At 42.5% G+C, this 15378-nt stretch overlaps 1 protein-coding gene across 4 annotated transcripts; it reads left to right on the forward strand.

Annotated features, from left to right (window-relative positions):
- Positions 1-1134: 1134 nt before the first annotated feature.
- Positions 1135-13846, forward strand: NAA35 (N-alpha-acetyltransferase 35, NatC auxiliary subunit). Of its 4 annotated transcripts, none has more exons than XM_032953299.2 (23): positions 1135-1306; positions 2432-2564; positions 2663-2696; positions 3094-3208; positions 3693-3767; positions 4013-4180; positions 4828-4894; positions 4983-5026; positions 5184-5234; positions 5352-5435; positions 6162-6276; positions 6435-6613; positions 6839-6898; positions 7032-7138; positions 7684-7750; positions 8114-8212; positions 8753-8931; positions 9773-9909; positions 10400-10467; positions 11231-11371; positions 11708-11830; positions 12636-12716; positions 12860-13846. In XM_032953299.2, the coding sequence occupies exons 2-23, from the start codon at positions 2441-2443 to the stop codon at positions 12917-12919; spliced, it is 2178 nt and encodes a 725-aa protein (XP_032809190.1). In that variant the 5' UTR covers positions 1135-1306; positions 2432-2440; the 3' UTR covers positions 12920-13846. The 4 variants fall into 4 exon arrangements, with proteins under 4 accessions (XP_032809190.1, XP_032809189.1, XP_032809188.1 ...); XM_032953298.2 differs by lacking the exon at positions 1135-1306 and adding an exon at positions 1320-1552; XM_032953297.2 differs by lacking the exon at positions 1135-1306 and adding an exon at positions 1320-1520.
- Positions 13847-15378: the final 1532 nt, after the last annotated feature.

Below are 15378 nucleotides of genomic sequence, written 5' to 3' on the forward strand. Positions count from 1 at the left end.
ATTATGGGTTATAGAGCGATGTTGGGGGTGGGTTACAATCGCAGCTATCTTGCTGTGACTGTTCCACCTCAAGACGCAAGCTTGTGTTGCCTCCGAAACGTCGTGATTTGATTGAGTTGTTTTATTTTAATTTTGTTTTACCTACGTGACTTTACCGGAAAAAAACAAAGAGTATGAGTACAATCGCCGTGTTTGTCAAGGGGGTAGGGGTGGAGAGGAGCCCGCACCATCACAACGCCGGGCGTCGTTTAAAGACCGCGTTGAGAGATGGTCGCTTCCTTCAGCCAAACCACCCGTCCCTCGTCATATTCTTAGCTCTTTCGGTAAAGTCACGTTGAAGGGAAACAATAAAATAATAAATATATATAAAACAATAAAATAGATTTTATTGCTTCCCTTCAACGTGACTTTACCGAAAGAGCTAAGAAAATGAATCCCTGCAGTCACGGAAGCTTTAAATCAACATCTCCCCACATCGTCTTTATACAGCGGCTGGGTTGCTCGCTTTAGACGACGACGTTGTTTTGACGATAGCCTCCCCCGGGTTTCAACACGACGGACGTCAACCCCCCCCTAGTAAGATGGCTAGGGGGAGAGTCACAATAAGTTGCATTAGCAAAGGGCAGCAGTTTGCGTGGGGGTTTGCGTTGGGGACATCTCCATCGCCGTACACGACGGCTGCACGCTGGCTTTAGACGACGTTTTGCCGTGTTGACTATAGCCCCTGGATTCAAACGATGTCAGGCGCGCGTCAAAAAGTAGCATGAGCAAACGGAAGGGCACTCGACGTAGGGCCGCCATCTTACTGAGGGGTGGTTTTTTTGCACACAGCGTCGGCGGCGTACGGTGTTGTTTTTTTTTTCAGGAATATTTTTATGGGTTTTTTTTACCCCCCCCCCCCCCCTGGATTTTCCTGTCTGCACAGTCACATAGTCACTTGAAGATGTTTTTTCTTGTTCGTGTTTTTGTTTGTTTGTTGCGGTTGCACCCGATTCAAGAGCCGAATGGCTCACAGGGGCTATACCAAAATAAATGAAACTATGAACGTCTAATCGACTTAATACCAACGACGGCTGGGCTGGGTTTGCTCGCTTTCAGATGACGTCACCTTTGTTGACGGACCTAGCCCCCCGAGTAAGATGGCAGGCGCGAGTCAAATTTTTTTTTTTAAAAGAGGTCGCGTTTCACAAAACGGAACAAGCATTAGGTGGTGGGGCCGCCGCCTTACCGAGGGGGAGTTGCAACGTCTCGTCGTACCCCCTTTCAATAACGACGACGACTTTGTGCTCTCTCCCCACCCCCACAGGTATTAAAGCACGAGGGACGTTAAGCCCCCGAGTAAGATGGCAGCGCGCGTCCTCGCGTGCTGATCGCGTTGCGCCCTCGCCGCCGCCGCCGTCACCACCACCACCACCAAAGGCGGCCGTAGCGACTACCTACGGCTCTGCTCTCCGCCAGTCCTCGTTCTCCTCGTCGCGGGGGTCAAACCTGGGGCTGGGGTTTGTCGCCGCTTATGAATGGTCAGCGTCTAAAGGGGGCTTTGTTGTGAAAGGTATCGCGAATCGGCGTTGCTGCGGTTGCTGTTATAATAGCCATCGCAGCCTGTGGACGACAGTGTCCGTGGCCTGCCCACCTCCGCCTTAACCAGAGAGCGTCTTTCCCTTGCTCGGCACCTGCAGTGAAACAACATTGTGCATTAAGTATACTGACAAGAGGTTTGAGAATTTACGTGTTAGAATAAACCCTGAAGGTGCATTAGTGTGTGCATTGTATTCGCCTCTTAAGCCTGGCTTATAGAATTCAACCCTAAGAATCCGAAAGTTCCCTCAGTCTGACTCGGCCTCCGACAGAAACCTGACGAACCGTAAAGGTGCCTTAATCTTTCGCGGTATCTTAGTCCGGTTCTATCAGTGCATCAAAATTCAAGGCTAATTATCCTAAAGGTGCCACAGGGTCTTTGAACTTTTGGCCATAACATTTAACCCTATGAATCCCGACGTTTCCTTCGGCTGAACTTCAGGCAAACGCATTGAACTTGAACATCAAAAAGGTGCCTTAAGTCTAGATCTTGTAAATGACAATACAGTGATGCATTTCGCCTCTTTTTTTACAGTTGTATCGTATGTATTCCACAAGCTGTCATCGTCTGACAGCCTTTGGAAGTAACATTGAACCCAAAGATTAGAAAGGTGTCTAATCGGACTGGGAGCCAGAACCACTAATACTGTACTCAACTAAACAATAAACACCAAGCATCTTAAATGTTCCTTGTTCTGACTGAGCCTTGGGAATTAACATTTCATACAAGCATACTTCTGGCTCTGAAATTCAGGCATTAATCTTGAGCCCCAAGATTACTGGAAGTACCTTCATCTTTACTCTGTGGGTCAAAATGAGTATAGCAGCAGTAACCATTGCGTGTTTAACACAGGAGGCCACTATGGTAGTTTGCCAAGCAACAGAAGAGGAGGAGGTGAACTGGGGCATGGGTCTGACTGAGAAGGCAGAGAAAGGCCCAACAGAGTGGATGGAGATCTCAACAGACTTTACAGACTCCTGCAAAGGTAATGCCACACTAAAACAGGCCCGTGTATATACAATTCTAAAACACATCAGACTGTTTGCCTCGGACAGTTATTAAAATGCTTTTGTCCTTTTGCAGAGCTCAAGCTGGGAGAATTAATTCATGACAAGGGGTAAGGAAATTCACGTTCTGCAGTACACCCCCTCCAAAATTAAATTGTCACAATTTAACGTCTCCATTCGATAAAAATATTTGTTTTGTTCCATTGACCAAAATGAAATGTTCTAAGAAAAAGTTCATGCATCACAAATAACCTATTTTTATTCACTATACAATTTCATACAGGCACAGAAAAAGGATATGTTTTAACTTGTGATTGCAAATTCCTTGTAATCTATTTTAATTGGTTTGACTTTTTAAGAATATTAATGCTGACTATATTTAAGCCAAATTTGTAAATACATATTTTAAAATATATTTCTATTTGTATATGTTATGACATTCTTTGAAACATACCTGAAGTCAAAACAAGTTGATGGAATCTTTATTTGTGTATCTCACTTATTTAGTTTTGGCTTATTTGAAGCCATGTCAGCCATCGAAATGATGGACCCGAAGATGGATGCGGGTATGATTGGCAACCAAGTGAATCGGCAAGTTCTCAACTTTGAGCAAGCCATTAAGGTAAGAACATGTCACTTTAACAGGTTATTTTCATTACCATTTACTGTCAACAAATTGTGATGTGTTTAAGGAAAAAGTGTTTATTCCATACTCATTGGTTCTTTCGGTAAAGTCACCTATGTGCAGTTTGCCGTTATCTGTGTGCTCTGTGTGTGATGTCCCTCTGTGTGTTCCCTCACGATATGTTTTGCCCCATTTTCACCTGATGATGAGCACTTGGGTTGCGTTCGAAACGTCGTGATTTATTTTATTTTGTTTGTGATTTATTTTATTTCTATATACGTGACTTTACCGAAAGAACCAATGAGTATAGTAATTACTGTAGTCACGAAAGCTTCAATTCTGCTTATTCCATATGTTGTTATTCCAAAAATAGCTGGATTTTTTAAAATTGTTCCCAAACATTTGGCTGCTTGTTCAAGATACCTGCATAAGGTATTTAACATTTTCTTACTTACCCCAGTGGATATGTTTTGTTTTATAGGAAGGTGCTGTTAAGACCAAGGACTTGACTTTATCTGAACTGATTGGGATAATTGACACGTGCTTCTGCTGCTTGGTGAGTGCATCAATTAAAAACATGTTCATGCTGTTTGTTACCTACCGCAGTGTGTCACTTTAAGACTTGAATGAGTGTTGCAGTCTTTATAAAGTCTGCATTGTCAAAGAATAACTTTCTATCAGAGAGCACATGGCAATTGCACCTCATTGTAATTACAATGCTGCAAGTGGAAGTTCAAACATTACACGTACTTAGGGGGTTTGATATATTAAGCAACACACTGTGTTCTGTCAAACCAACAGATCACATGGCTGGAAGGTCACTCTCTGGCACAGACTGTGTTCACGTGTCTGTATCTGCACAATCCTGAGCTGATCGAGGACCCTGCTATGAAAGCCTTTGCCTTGGGCATCCTGAAGGTGTGCGACATCGCCAGAGACAAGATCAACAAAGCCTCTGTCTTTGAAGAGGTGAGCGGGACAGTTTGTTTTTTACATACACAGCTTGTCAGAGAAATATTCTCATGTAGTGTTCACCAAACCTGGTCCAGTTGCACTGTCCTTAGAGCACACAACTCACAGTGAGAATCTTCATCCTCATCAGCCATGTAAATTTACTGCTGGATGAAGGCCTTCTCATGCCTCCACCATCTCTGACAAACCAATGATGTGTTAGTCCATCTGGCACTTGCACACGAGCTGATTTCATTGCTCCATCTCCTCGATGGATATACTTTCAGATCCAATCCTTGGCTGCCTAGCCTTTGTTGACAGTGGGACGTCTCATTCAAATTCTAATTGTTGGTCAACTCAGCCCTACATCCCACTGGGGTCAATAAAATACTACTTTATGAGAAGTCCGTAGTGGTTGTTATTTAAATAAACTGAACCCTACAGTAGGAATGTGGAATTTCCATCGCTGACTTGGGATAAAATAAGAGATGAGCACCACCGAATGTTCAGTTGAGTAGGAAACCACTTGACTTTGAATAATCACCAAGGCATATATCGTAGGAACATTACTGTTAAAAATATAGTAAATTATGCTAGACGTGATGTTTTAAATGCCATTGTAATTGAATGTTTACAGCTGCGAATATTGTTGGGTTGTTTTATAGGAGGATTTCCATTCAATGACATATGGATTTAAAATGGCGAACAATGTGACAGACTTGAGAGTAACAGGTAATGCTGTTAACACGCATTTTATCGCTGAACATTACAACAGTATATGATGTCGAAGTGCATGAGCTGAGAAGTGTCTCGCTTGCAGGGATGCTGAAAGATGTCGAGGATGACTTCCAGAAGAAAGTGAAGGTAATTTTATCTGCTCATATTGGCAATACAATTGAACATGCTTTTTAAATTATTTTTGTTCATGCATTCTCGTGAAAAGTGCAATACTAATGGTATTAGTAATATAATATACCATTTTAGTAACTCAAGTAACATGAGACAAATATTGGTTTTGCAGAATACAAGAAGCAGACAGGGTGAGGAGAGAGACCCAGAAGTCGAGCTGGAGGTGAGTGTCGAATGACGTGAGAAACTCGCCTTGTAGGTGTTAGCGATGCAGTTTGGTACAGTGGTTCTCGGTTTGTGTGTTGTCTATTTTACTGAATGTTACTGTTGTCATTTTCAGCATCAACAGTTTGTGGCGGTGTTCACCCGGCTGAAGTTCACACGATTGCTTCTCACGGCTCTTATAGCGTTTACTAAGAAAGAGGTGAGATCTTACAGCAATATTTATATATCTGTTTATGTCAGGTAACTGCAAACATGACTGAAATTCATTTTCGATTTAAAGCTTTCGTGACTGCAAGGATTCATCTTCTTTGGTTCTTTCGGTAAAGTCACGTAGAATGAGAATAAAATAATAAAATTAAACAATAAAATTCTCACGACGTTTCGGCCACAACACAAGCGGCCTTCTTCAGGTGAAGGAACAAAAAACTGTCGGGACGACAGAGCTCCAATGAACGCTGCTAAGATTCGTAGCGTCTTTTAAGCTGGTTGAGAGAAGAGAGGGCACCTTGAATGTTACTGTTGTCATTTTCAGCATCAACAGCTATTTCAATGATACATTCTCCTGTTTGATATGTTAACCCCTTTGTCAAGGTGCCTCTCTTCTCTCAACCAGCTTAAAAGACGCTACGAATCTTAGCAGCGTTCATTGGAGCTCTGTCGTCCCGACAGTTTTTTGTTCCTTCACCTGAAGAAGGCCGCTTGTGTTGTGGCCGAAACGTCGTGAGAATTTTATTGTTTTATTTTATTATTTTATTCTCATTGTACGCAACTTTACCGAAAGAACCAAAGAAAATGAAATTCATGTTTATTAGTTTTTGGCAATGCTTTAAAAGTCATTTTGAGCAACATTCCAGCCGATAATGGTTTGGGCTTGTTAACATGTATTTGGTTACGAATGAGCGAAAGTGCCTTGTTTTCCTGGCAGATGAGCGCGGTGCAGGAGGCTCAGAAACTGATGGTGCAAGCGGGTGACCTCTTGCCCTGCATCCTTGCTTCACTCCCCTATGGCATCCAGGCCCAGACAGACTCCAGCAAGGGTGGTGAGCAGCTGTGGTAGTGTGCATTGAACATCCAACATAGACTTCTGTATCTAACGCTGGAAAGTGCATTCATGTTATTTTATTTCCACCCAGGGATTTTTTTTTGTTTGCATTGGAATGTAAATATGTCTTTCCCCGCATATTCATGTTGGGAGCAGACCAGCCGGTGATGATGGGGTTTGAGCCACTCGTCAACCAGCGACTGCTTCCCCCAACCTTTCCACGCTACGCCAAGATCATCCGCCGGGACGACATGGTGGAATACTTTCGGGCACTGATCGAGCGCATCAAGGCTGTGTGTGAACTCATCAATCTGGCCAGCTTCCACAGTGTTCTGGTACGACACAGCGCACTGTAGATCCTATTATTTTATATTTTATTCAGTTGGTGTTTATAAAGCAGTGTCCCAAAGCAAGGTTATCTTAAAGCTACTTATAGACATGACATGGTTACATTTCAGGTGGGTGAAGTTATAAGTGCACAGCCACATCAGGAATATGCTCCGTTGATGTTTTAATTAAAATCTGAATGTGTCTTTAACATTTTCCATTTTTTCCCCCAGGAGTTTTTCATTGCCTTCAGTGAGCAGTCTCCATGTGTGCTGTCACGGTCCTTACTGCAGGTGTGTTGTCCACAGACAGCGCTCTTTCAGCCTTTATTATATATCGTGGGCTACGACTGGTGGTATATAATATTTTTTTCAGCAAGAAATCCTGAACTGCTCCCACATGATTGTTGGCTGTGCTGGCTGGCAGGTAACCTTCTTGGCTGACAACAAGAAAGTGTTTGGGACCCATCTACTGCAAGAGATGCTGCGTGATGCCCTCAGAGCCTTTGTGAGCCCGCCGGTGCTATCCCACAAGTGAGGCCTTGCTTGCTTTTATACATCTTAATGAGTAGCTCTCCGTTGTTTTTTATTGGGTTGTACTGCGTGTTTGGCATGATGTCAGATGTTTCGCCACCCACAAACTGAGCCACTTGAGGAACATGTGAAACGAAATATCGGACACCATGCTGAAGAACACGCGGTACAACCCGAAACCCATCTGAAAACTATCGAGCATAACCACAAAAATCTTTGCAATGGTATTACTGAAATGTGTATTTCTAAATGTGTACATTAAAGCTCGTGGCATGTGTCTTTAATAATGCTATAAGTACCATTAAATCATTTGGGTGGAACACAGTTCGTTTCATTGCATATTGTAATCGCATATAATGTGAAAACTACTTCAAGGATATTGAATTAAATGCACTCTGATAATTGCCTTATTAAAACTCTATTGAGCGTTTCATTAAGGTTATCCATTCAGATTCGTTCTGAGAGTCTGCAACTCGGTACGCTTTATTGTTTGAAGTGCGATAATTATATTGAGATAACCTAATTGCTACTGTGAAACTTTTCAGGTGCTCACTGTATAACCATGCCCAGGCCAGGGAGTACGTGGAGACGTTCTTATCTCATGCTGTCAGGGTGAGCGTTCGCATCTCTTCTTCTCACTCTCGACATTCATTGAGCACTCTTCAACACTACATCCCTCTTGAACCTTTGCACACCCTTATCATTGGTTTTATTCCTGAATAACATGCTTTTTCATGTTGTATTGCTTGTTGTTTGGCATGATGTCCGATGGTTCACTCTACATGCACCTGGAAACCTATATATAATCAAGGATGAACGTGAGCTGCACCATTAAATTCCTGAAAAGTCTCCCAGAACTTGGAGCAAAACATCAGACATCATGCCGAACATTGCGCTGTCCAACCTGAAAACACATCAGAGAGCTACAAAGTCGTAATAATTGGTTCCTTGAACATTTTTTCCTTCTGGGTGCAGCCATTCTGCAGCCTCATCCAGATACACGGGCACAACCGTGCACGGCAGCGAGACAAGCTGGGCCACGTACTGGAGGACTTCTACACCCTGCAGGATGAGGTGGGCATTATCAGTGGCAATCTACATAAATATGAAAGCATAGGTCGATGTGAGATTAAAAGTGCAGCCCTGCAATTACTTGCTCACACCTCTGCTGGCAGAAGAGCCTCTTGGAATGGCTGCCCATCTATATGATATATATATGGCCTATAAGCAGCATTAAGACTGGTCAGTACTCGGATAGAAGTTTATCAGGCAACACCAGGTGTTGTAGGAATGTGCGGCATCTTTGCAATGCGTTAAAAGTTACCCCGTCTTATGCATGGGTTTTCTCCAGATTCCCTCCAATGCAGGCATCATGGTCCAACTTTGCTGAATTTTCATTTAGAATATACACAGCGAATCATCTGAGACCACTGCGAAAACCTGGCAGGACATTCAAGAAGGGAGTAATTTGACTCCATGAGGCTTTTTTGAGTAAACAAGTGTAATATTCAAAGCAATAATTATTGCTGGGTTGTACATTTTGTTTCCAATGTTATGTGGGTGCATACATCATATGGGTTTAAAGAGGGCAACGTTGCGTTTGCTATTCCGAAGGCAGAGAAGGTGGATGCGGCGCTGCACACGATGCTCATCAAGCAGGAGCCACAGCGACAGCACCTGGCATACATAGGCACCTGGGTGCTGTACCACAACCTGCGCGTCATGATCCAGTACATCCTGAGCGGATTCGAGCTGGAACTCTACAACGTGCATGAGTACCACTACATTTTCTGGTGTGCACCTGCATATTCCTTTTGTTTTGATAATCCATATTTGTTGTATTTGTAACAGCTGCGTAAGGTGGAGCAGTGGTGAGTGCACGGCGCTGTGAACCAAGTGGTCGCATTCGATTCCCAGCCATGGCTAACAGCAGCAGTGAGTGATATCTGAACCAGTGATGGGCCCCCTACAATACGGTGTGGAAGACCATGAAGCAGTGGATAGTCAACGTAGATTTTTATCAGCTGCTGTTGGTGAGCACTTGTTGCTTATATTGTGGCACAGCAGCTGCAGACCAGTGCTTTGTAGACAAGGCTTGCTGGATATGTGAAACATTTCTGGAATTCCAGAGCCTGCTGGCCTGCAAAGTGGCCAGGAGATTGTATTAAAGCAAGTGGGTTCACTCAGCTATCTGTGCGGACATTTCAATATTCTTTTATATTTGTGGATTATCTCAAGGTACTTTGGTTTCCTCCGTGGAAAATAATCTTAAAATAGAATTGGCTTGACATCTACTGAAAAAAGTATTGCAACTCAGGGATAGTGTTCTGAATATGTAAATTACAGCAACATTACCATATCGAGATTATAAGGTGCACATTTTCTCATGTATTTTGAAGAAAAAAGTTGGTGATGCTGCTTATCCCAGTGTGTGTGACCAGAGTTGTAAAATGTTATTTACACCTGACACAAGTTTGGGGCCCGTCTTAGTTTCCGGAGATTTTTATCATCTGGAGAATGCGGTGATATAGTTGTTCAGCCAGTTCAGGCACCATGCGCCCTAAGCTTCCTTTATGTCCTTTGTCATAGAGGGCCCTTTTGGCAACTTGCCGTGTTATATTCGATGCCCCACAGGTACCTGTCAGAGCTGCTCTACGGATGGCTCATTTCCACGCTCTCACGAGCTGACGCAGCCCAGCTAGCCGAGGAGAAACTTTCTGAGGAGACTCAGAAGGGGCGGAGCAGCAAGAAGTCCAAGAAAAAGAAAAGGGGTACGTTAACAGCAGTGATGCCTCTTATGTAATGGGTGAGCTGAATTTATGTACTAGGTGGGAGTCTCTCAATGTTTCCCTCATTGTATTGGAACGTTTCGGTTAAATTATTTTGATACTTTGAATGGTAATATGTAGCCTGAGGATTTAGTTCGTCGTACAGTCATTTTAATGTTGCAACTTTTTTCATAATGTAAATATCGTTCCTCAAATAGGAGAAATGCTCTGATCTTTGTATGTATGAACTTCTTTTCGCACCATACGTAGTTAACAGTGCTAATCGGAGGTGCGTGAAAATGGTCATATGTTATTCAATTGTTTTACCTGGATAATCCCTTGCGATGGAACGTCTCAGTTACAAGAATGTCCAGGGTGTTCTGTGTTGTACCGTTGCACTTATAACAACTATGTAAAAAAAAAGTCGCTTCGATAGTTTTTGAATCTATTAACGTGCAGAAATAACACAAATGTGATATTGTATTGGTTTTAGCACGACCACTTGGAAAAGAAATCGCTATGAACCAAGCCTATCAGAGCTACTGTGCAGGCATGTATAAGGCAAGTGCTAAACATATGACATACCTTATTCATACACATGGGGGTGTATTATATCATTCTAGCAGGAACCCACGGAACTTCTGCAGTAAAGATGGTGAATATGAAGATTCATAAACTTGGAAATAATGCATTTTCATACTTATAAGCTGAAAATAAATAACAATTCACGATTGTACATGTATTACAATGCATGTCATTGATAAAAGCATTTTAAAAAACAATGTGGGCAATGGTTAGCAGGAAACACTAGCAAAGAGCGTTAGAGACAAACAAGATTCATACAGTAGGATGAAACAAAACTTCAGGAAGCACAGGCTGCACTCTCTACCCACTGCCAAATCCCACGTGATGCCATCAACCCCTTGTCATCACCACTCCCTCTCCAGCTCACCCATGTCGCATGAGGCCATCAGCCACTCTCCTCACTACCCCCTCCTCGCCAACTAACCCCAAATTTGCGTGACATCACCCTTCTGCTCTGACTCACCAGCGTTGCGTGACATCATCACTCCTCCCCTCTCAACACCCCAGCATCTCTGACGTCATCAACCCCTCCTTTCCACCTCACCTCAATCGCGGGTGATACCGTCAGCCCCCCTCTCCCCAGCCAGCCAAACTGTTACTCTTTTATTTTCGGTATGTTACAGACAGACAAACATGCGTATTATATAGAGATACGATATTAAAGCTAAATATCTTAGGAACATATGGAGATTGACCATGTGATTTAAAGGTCCGTTTTGTTGTGTTCCCCCTTGTGCAGGCAATGGTGGGCTTTGACCTGGATGGGAAGGTCGTGAAGCCCACTTTTGAGCTGGATGGCGAGCAAGTCCGTTTCGAGCACCGCTTTGCGCCCTTCAACAGCGTCATCACCCCACCGCCCGTGCATTACGCACAGTTCAAGGTGTCCACTGCTCCCAGCACTTGTCGTGGATTCCAGGGAGAGAGAGTTTATTGCACTGGTTACGTTTGGTGGTGGCGGTGTTAAAAAAAAGTGTAACAGTGGTGCACTGAATTTAAAGCTTTCGTGACTGCAGGGATTAATATTCTTGGTTCTTTCGGTAAAGTCACGTAGAAGGGAAACAATAAAATAATAAAAATATACAACAATAAAATTATCACGACGTTTCGACTGCAACACAAGCAATCATCATCAGGTGTAAAAACCACAGCAAGAAAATTTGAAAAAAGTGGTGCACTGGTTTAAGAACAATTAATGCATTTGCTGTTTGTTTGCAAGGAAATGACAAATCTGGCCAAGTACAACCCCCCGCTGCAGGCTGAGGACTTCTACAACTCTGCTGGGAAGCACTTCCAGCAAACCAAGCTCATCCTCGACAACATGGCCAGCCCAGATCCTGAGGTTAGCACACATTTGGCACAGTCCCCATTCTAAACCCCACTGTATAGGGTCATTCACTTATAGATACCCCACTAATTTCTAATGACCCTGATCCGGTCCAGTACGTGACTGGTCGATGTGGAGCAATCACATGCCCTCCCCCCGTGTACGCCTGACGTAACTTTGTTGGAATTTTAATTTTAGGGTCATGTCAAAGAGCACATGTGCATGTGGAAAAACCATGAGATATCATTTACCTTAGCTTGCACATTATTGAATGTTGTAAGCAAATCACACCGGCTATGTTGGTCAAAGTGTAGCAGGAGAATGTCAAAATATTTCATTTGTGTTGAGATTTGTGGAAGGCATATAGATGGTCTTAAATAGAATGAAAACACGTTGTTCATCAAAGCCTGTTCCTTAACCTATCACAAGTCGCATTGGCTTGACATAGCAAGCTCTCACAAAGTCTAAAAGCTGAAAACTAACACAAACCCTTTAACTCCACACCATATAAACTTAATGTAGCCTAACTATAGGTTGCACCACTGTCCATATAATTACGCTGCTGTTTATGATAGCAAAAACTTTCAGAAACATGTTATAGACAAAAGTTACACTGTATGTATGTTGCACTTCGTTCTCACCATACTTAGCCAACCGTGCTAATCAAACATTCAGGAATAAGTGATGTGGTCACAGTATGCATACTTCAATTATTAAACATGCATAAATAACATTTCAGAATTTACTCATGTTTGGTTGGTGCAATTATGTACTGTTTAAATAAAAATACAGAAATTGAGGATTCATTTATTTTTTCCAGATCAACAGTCTGCTTAAGATTGTGAAGACCAACTATGTTGTAATGAAGCTTCTTGCTGGAGGCCACAAGAAGGATTCAAAGGTAAACCATTCTGCTACACTGTTACCTACTGCAGTCTATTGTAACTTCTTAGTCTCTACTGCATACCACAGTTACATCAGAACTGCCAAATGTATCACTGGAAGTACATAAACATACTGATTGTACCTTATTCTCCTTTCCAGGTTCCTCCAGAATTTGATTTCTCAGCACACAAGTACTTTCCTATAATCAAGCTTGTGTGAACCCCTGCAAGAGACAGAAAATAAAGAATATTAAGTGAAACTGCCTAGATTTTTAATTGTCAATTCAAATGTTTCTGTTCAGCAACTGCCATGCTACAGTTCTATTTTTTGTATATACATAAAACTTTAAATGACTCGCTACACACCTTTTACGAGCGATGTAGTGGTTAAAGAATGGCCGATACAAAGGAGTCTACTATGAAAGAAAAAAAATATCTGCACCAGCCAAAGCTGATGTGTGCAAGCCATAAAGCAATCATTTAAATACTTTCTAACAGGACTGAATACAGTTAGCATTCTGCAACATTGAGATGAGGATTGCTCGTATTGTTTTACTTGGTAAAATTATTGCATTAATTGGTCATGGAATTGTCAGTTCTTTAGGAAAAAATGGAGCCCCATGAGCATCATAAAGGTGTACTTCAATTTAGAGTGTTCAAGTCCGAATTTCATTTAGCTACCGTTTGTAAGTTCATACACATTTGATCTGCAGTATTTGTTAAAAGTATTCCTAAATGTGCTTTGAAATGTATCAAATCAGATGGTTAAAACAACGATCCTACTATGATGTCTGCTGTAAAATACCCACGTGAACACTGAACGCTTATCAGGATTTACCTTGAAGTTGAGTAAAAAATGGTTGTCCTTTTTTAAGATTTGTAAAAACATAACAGATTTATTTATTTGCCAATACATTTTTATTACAATGTGATGCAATGATATATGGACCCACAAGAATCACAGTGACATCAAAACCTGTCGTAAAAAGGTTTTTTATCCTGTGATCTCGGTGTACATAAGTCGTGTAATGAAATTAATGGTAACTGTTGATGACATTTTCACCTGTAATTGATCCTTGTGTTTGGTTGAGATTTAGCAGTTTTCTGTTTCCATGTGTTTAATAAAAACTTGCAGCAAGCCTCTTAAGGATATGTTTGTCATTTCAGCATTTGACTATATAGAGCCTATGCAATGTATTACAAATCTGTGATGATACTTTGACAGTGGTACACAAGCACATTTATCAATAACTGCCAAAGAGGAATATATATACAGTACTAGAAGACAGTTTTGGAAAATGACCCTACTTAATAGAGTAGGAAACCCTTTGCCTAAAACATCGTCTGTTATAAATTTGCCAAATCAGGGAATTGTTATTAATGGGGTTTTTTTACATTGACAATTGTACATTGTAGGCCTACGTGTGAATGATTGTAAGAAAGAATGTAATATTCCAAAGAGAGGATTTAGGACATAAAACCTGAAGTAGCCAATTGGCTCCGGGGTATAAAATGTCAGATCACAGGACTGGTAAACCGGGTTCTCAAGTGGAGCGAATTGTTGGTCACCGCAAAGATCGCAAAAAAGCACTTTTTTTTCTCAATTCATTCAAGCTCCTGAAATATTTTGTTCGACATGCGAAGAAAGCTCTTTGCTCGGCACATACAAGTTATGCCCCGAGTGTGTATGAATAGGCCGATTCTATTGTTGCGTGTGGCAATATGTTCAGGAATTAAATGCTTATGTCGAGGTCTGCTAGCCACGAGAGTGCTTCAGCAGAGAGTTCGTGTAGTTTTGCTACTCCGTTAAAGGAGCGCAGAATGCGGTGGTTTACGATGTGGTCCAAGTTCGGGTGGGAAACTGTCGCCTTCTCGTGGCCCACATTCTACTCTACATGTTCTCATGTTACCCTAAACACAATTGTAATCTCGGCGAAATTGACTTCAATCATTCGAATATGCCGATTAAAGTGGTTTCAAAGTAACAAAATAATACAGACACAATATCCCCTTCATATATCTGGCTGTCCACATAAATACCAGTGTTTTTAACTCTTCCTGCCAACAAGGCATTCTGCGAGTGCATAATTTCAGCATTATTATGTGTTGTGATCGTATGTGGCTATTCTATAACGAGGATTCCAAATAAACATTTCTTTACGACGTGTGATGGTTTGTATTTATTAACAATAACACACGGGGTCCCTAACACGAAGGGGTAATAATGGCCCCTTCTACCCGACGACCTGAAGAGGTATAGCATCTGGGCTAACGTGCCCTAGTCACTGGGACCACCTAATCTTAGCCCTCTGGCTAACGGGACCTATGTGAGGCTGTCCCGACCCAGCCAAGGTCCTCGGGTCTCGACCACTGGCCCACTCAGACCCGGCCCTGATAAAGACTTCGGGTCCGGGGATCATCAGGGTCCTAGTCTTCAGGCGAGCTCTTCAACTTGACGCTGACTGCCGGAGCCGCTCTGGGGTCCGGCTTTTATGGGGCTCCCAGGATCACTCCGCCTTTGGCCACGCCAACTCTCTGGAACCTTCTGGAGGGACCTAGATTGTTGCGCAATTCTCCAGCCCTCACTTGGGGGCCTGGGGTATCCACCTCCAGTTCCTAACCGCCCTTCAGATTGCCTGACCAACCAGTCCTACTTGGTCCAGGCTGGACCCGCTATTG

This window comes from Petromyzon marinus, chromosome 13 (assembly GCF_048934315.1).
Source record: "Petromyzon marinus isolate PM22_M1 ecotype Great Lakes invasive population chromosome 13, UKy_Petmar_22M1.pri1.0, whole genome shotgun sequence".
Lineage (NCBI taxonomy): Eukaryota > Metazoa > Chordata > Hyperoartia > Petromyzontiformes > Petromyzontidae > Petromyzon > Petromyzon marinus.

Excerpts from the sequence above, each read along its gene's own strand:
- NAA35 (XM_032953297.2), top strand. Across the intron at positions 3,768-4,012 it reads ACACGTGCTTCTGCTGCTTG|ATCACATGGCTGGAAGGTCA; the intron begins GTGAGTGCATCA and ends TCAAACCAACAG. Across the intron at positions 7,139-7,683 it reads CCGCCGGTGCTATCCCACAA|GTGCTCACTGTATAACCATG; the intron begins GTGAGGCCTTGC and ends GAAACTTTTCAG.